Consider the following 2,516-nt stretch of genomic DNA (forward strand, 5'->3'; position numbering starts at 1 on the left):
GGGCGGGGTAGGGGTGGGGGTGGGGGAGACTGGGAGGTGTTGAGACAAGGGAGTGATTCTTTCCCCAGCTCTGGGCTGGCCTTGTGGCCTCATTAGTGTTGGGCAGGACCCGGTGCTCAGACTAGAGAGAGAGTCAAGATTCCTAGAGAAGGCAGCAGGAGCTGGACTGTGGGCCGGAGTCAGACCCGGAGGGCATTAGCGAGGGCTTCTGGAGGGGGCCAGGCCACCGGCTACAAAGGGCAACTTGAACAAGAGAGAGCAGCACAGCCAGGTTGCCGGCCCTCTTCCTCTCCAGTCCTGGCTGTCCCCACAGTCCCCTTCTGGCCCAGGCCAAGACCCGACACCTGCTCTAACACTGGCGTTGCCAGGCCTGGCCCCGCTCCCTGCAGACATGGCGGTGCCCACTGCATGCCAGCGGGCACCCTCTCATGCTCTTCCAAGTTTAAGCCCGGCACACACCACCCTCTAGTTCTCTTATTCAGTCACCCTGTAACATGTGGCTTCACAAACCACCTCACCCGCTTAGAGACCCAGACTCAGCCCTTACCCACCACCTCTCTGGACCCGCTCCCCGCAGGGTCCATGAATAATTCACTCCTTTCTTTCAGCGCATCAAATATTTATCCCCTGAGATTCCCAGCCCTCTGTTCTCTAGGGGAAGGCCCGCCCTACCCCGCCTCCTATGTAGCCCCGCCCCTTTGTGGGTTGGGCCATTCCCCCATACTCCTGCTTTGTGCTCAGTCCGGAAACATCTGTTGGCTCATCTCCTGGGAGTCTAGGTCTCAGCCACATGCGTTTCTTTAGGGCAGTGGTTCTCAATCTTCCTAACGCTGCGACCCTTTAATACAGTTCTTCATATTCTGGTGACACCCCACCCATCATAAACTTCGTTGCTACCTCATAACTGTAATTTTGCTACTGTTATGAATTATAATGTAAATATTTGACATGCAGGATATCTGATATGTGACTCTGTTGGGATCGCGACCACAGATTGGGAACCACCGCTTTAGGGGGTGCTGTGCTGCAGGAAGCTCACCAATGTCTTTGGGCTTTCCTTTCTTTTTCTGATTTCCCCCAACCCAGATTCCTTATACCTCCAACCCAGCCCACAGGCTGGCTTGCTAAAAGGACTCGTCCTTTCTTTCCCCTACAGGGGTGACCCGGATAAGTGTGACATCTGGGGAAACACACCCTTGCATCTGGCAGCTTCTAATGGCCACCTGCACTGCCTGTCCTTCCTCGTATCCTTCGGGGCCAACATCTGGTGCCTGGACAATGACTACCACACGCCATTGGACATGGCCGCTATGAAAGGCCACATGGAGAGCGTGCGCTATCTGGACTCGATCGCAGCCAAGCAGAGCAGCCTCAACCCCAAGCTGGTGGGCAAGCTGAAGGACAAGGCCTTTCGCGAGGCGGAGCGGCGTATCCGCGAGTGCGCCAAGATGCAGCGCAAACACCATGAGCGCATGGAGCGGCGCTACCGGCGAGAGCTGGCCGAACGCTCCGACACGCTCAGCTTCTCCAGCCTCACGTCCAGCACCCTGAGCCGCCGGCTGCAGCACCTGACGCTGGGCAGCCAGCTGCCCTACTCGCAGGCCACGCTGCATGGCACGGCCAAGGGCAAGGCCAAGATCCAGAAGAAGCTGGAGAGGCGCAAGCAGGGGGGCGAGGGCACCTTCAAGGTCTCCGAGGACGGGCGCAAAAGCGTCCGATCGCTCTCGGGCCTGCAGCTGGGCAGCGATGTGATGTTTGTGCGCCAGGGCACTTACGCCAACCCCAAAGAGTGGGGCCGTGCCCCACTCAGGGACATGTTCCTCTCGGATGAGGACAGCGTCTCCCGTGCCACACTGGCTGCCGAGCCTGCGCACTCGGAGGTCAGCACCGATTCAGGCCACGATTCCTTGTTTACTCGCCCCGGCTTGGGTACCATGGTATTTCGAAGGAACTATTTGAGCAGCGGGCTGCACGGGCTGGGCCGCGAGGACGGTGGCTTGGATGGGACAGGGACGCGGGGTCGGCTGCAGAGTTCCCCCAGCCTGGACGATGACAGCCTGGGCAGTGCCAATAGCTTGCAGGACCGCAGTTGCGGGGAGGAGTTGCCCTGGGATGAGCTAGACTTGGGCTTGGATGAGGACCTGGAGCCCGAGACTAGCCCCTTGGAGACCTTCCTGGCTTCCCTGTATTTGGAGGACTTTGCCTCCCTCCTGCGGCAGGAGAAGATTGACCTGGAGGCTCTGATGCTGTGCTCTGACCTTGACCTCCGCAGCATCAGCGTGCCCCTGGGGCCTCGGAAGAAGATTCTGGGGGCCGTGAGGAGGCGCAGGCAGGCTCTGGAGCGTCCCCCGGCGCTGGAGGACACAGAATTGTGAGTGCCTGTATGGGGGAGAGGATCTACCTCTTCAATAATGGGAGGAGGCTTAGTATCGTATCGCATAAAAGCCAAAGCCAGCAATCAGCTGCAAGAGCTCCATTATCACCAGCTCAGAAAAAAAAAAAAAAAAAAAAAAAAA

General features: G+C 58.3%; 1 protein-coding gene across 1 annotated transcript; it reads left to right on the forward strand.

Annotated features, from left to right (window-relative positions):
- The first annotated feature begins 1,050 nt into the window (after positions 1-1,050).
- Positions 1,051-2,375, forward strand: LOC126496402 (pre-mRNA splicing regulator USH1G-like). The gene has a single exon (XM_050133914.1). It carries the CDS (start codon positions 1,302-1,304, stop codon positions 2,373-2,375), a length of 1,074 nt encoding a protein of 357 aa, XP_049989871.1. The 5' UTR covers positions 1,051-1,301.
- The last annotated feature ends 141 nt before the right edge of the window (positions 2,376-2,516 follow it).

This window comes from Alexandromys fortis, unplaced genomic scaffold, assembly GCF_014885135.2.
Source record: "Alexandromys fortis isolate MF-2015 unplaced genomic scaffold, M_Fortis_MF-2015_v1.1 scaffold_3918, whole genome shotgun sequence".
NCBI lineage: Eukaryota > Metazoa > Chordata > Mammalia > Rodentia > Cricetidae > Alexandromys > Alexandromys fortis.

What these genes read in the sequence shown, in the direction of transcription:
- LOC126496402 (XM_050133914.1), top strand. Translation starts at nt 1,302, where the DNA reads ATGGCCGCTATGAAAGGCCACATGGAGAGCGTGCGCTATCTGGACTCG.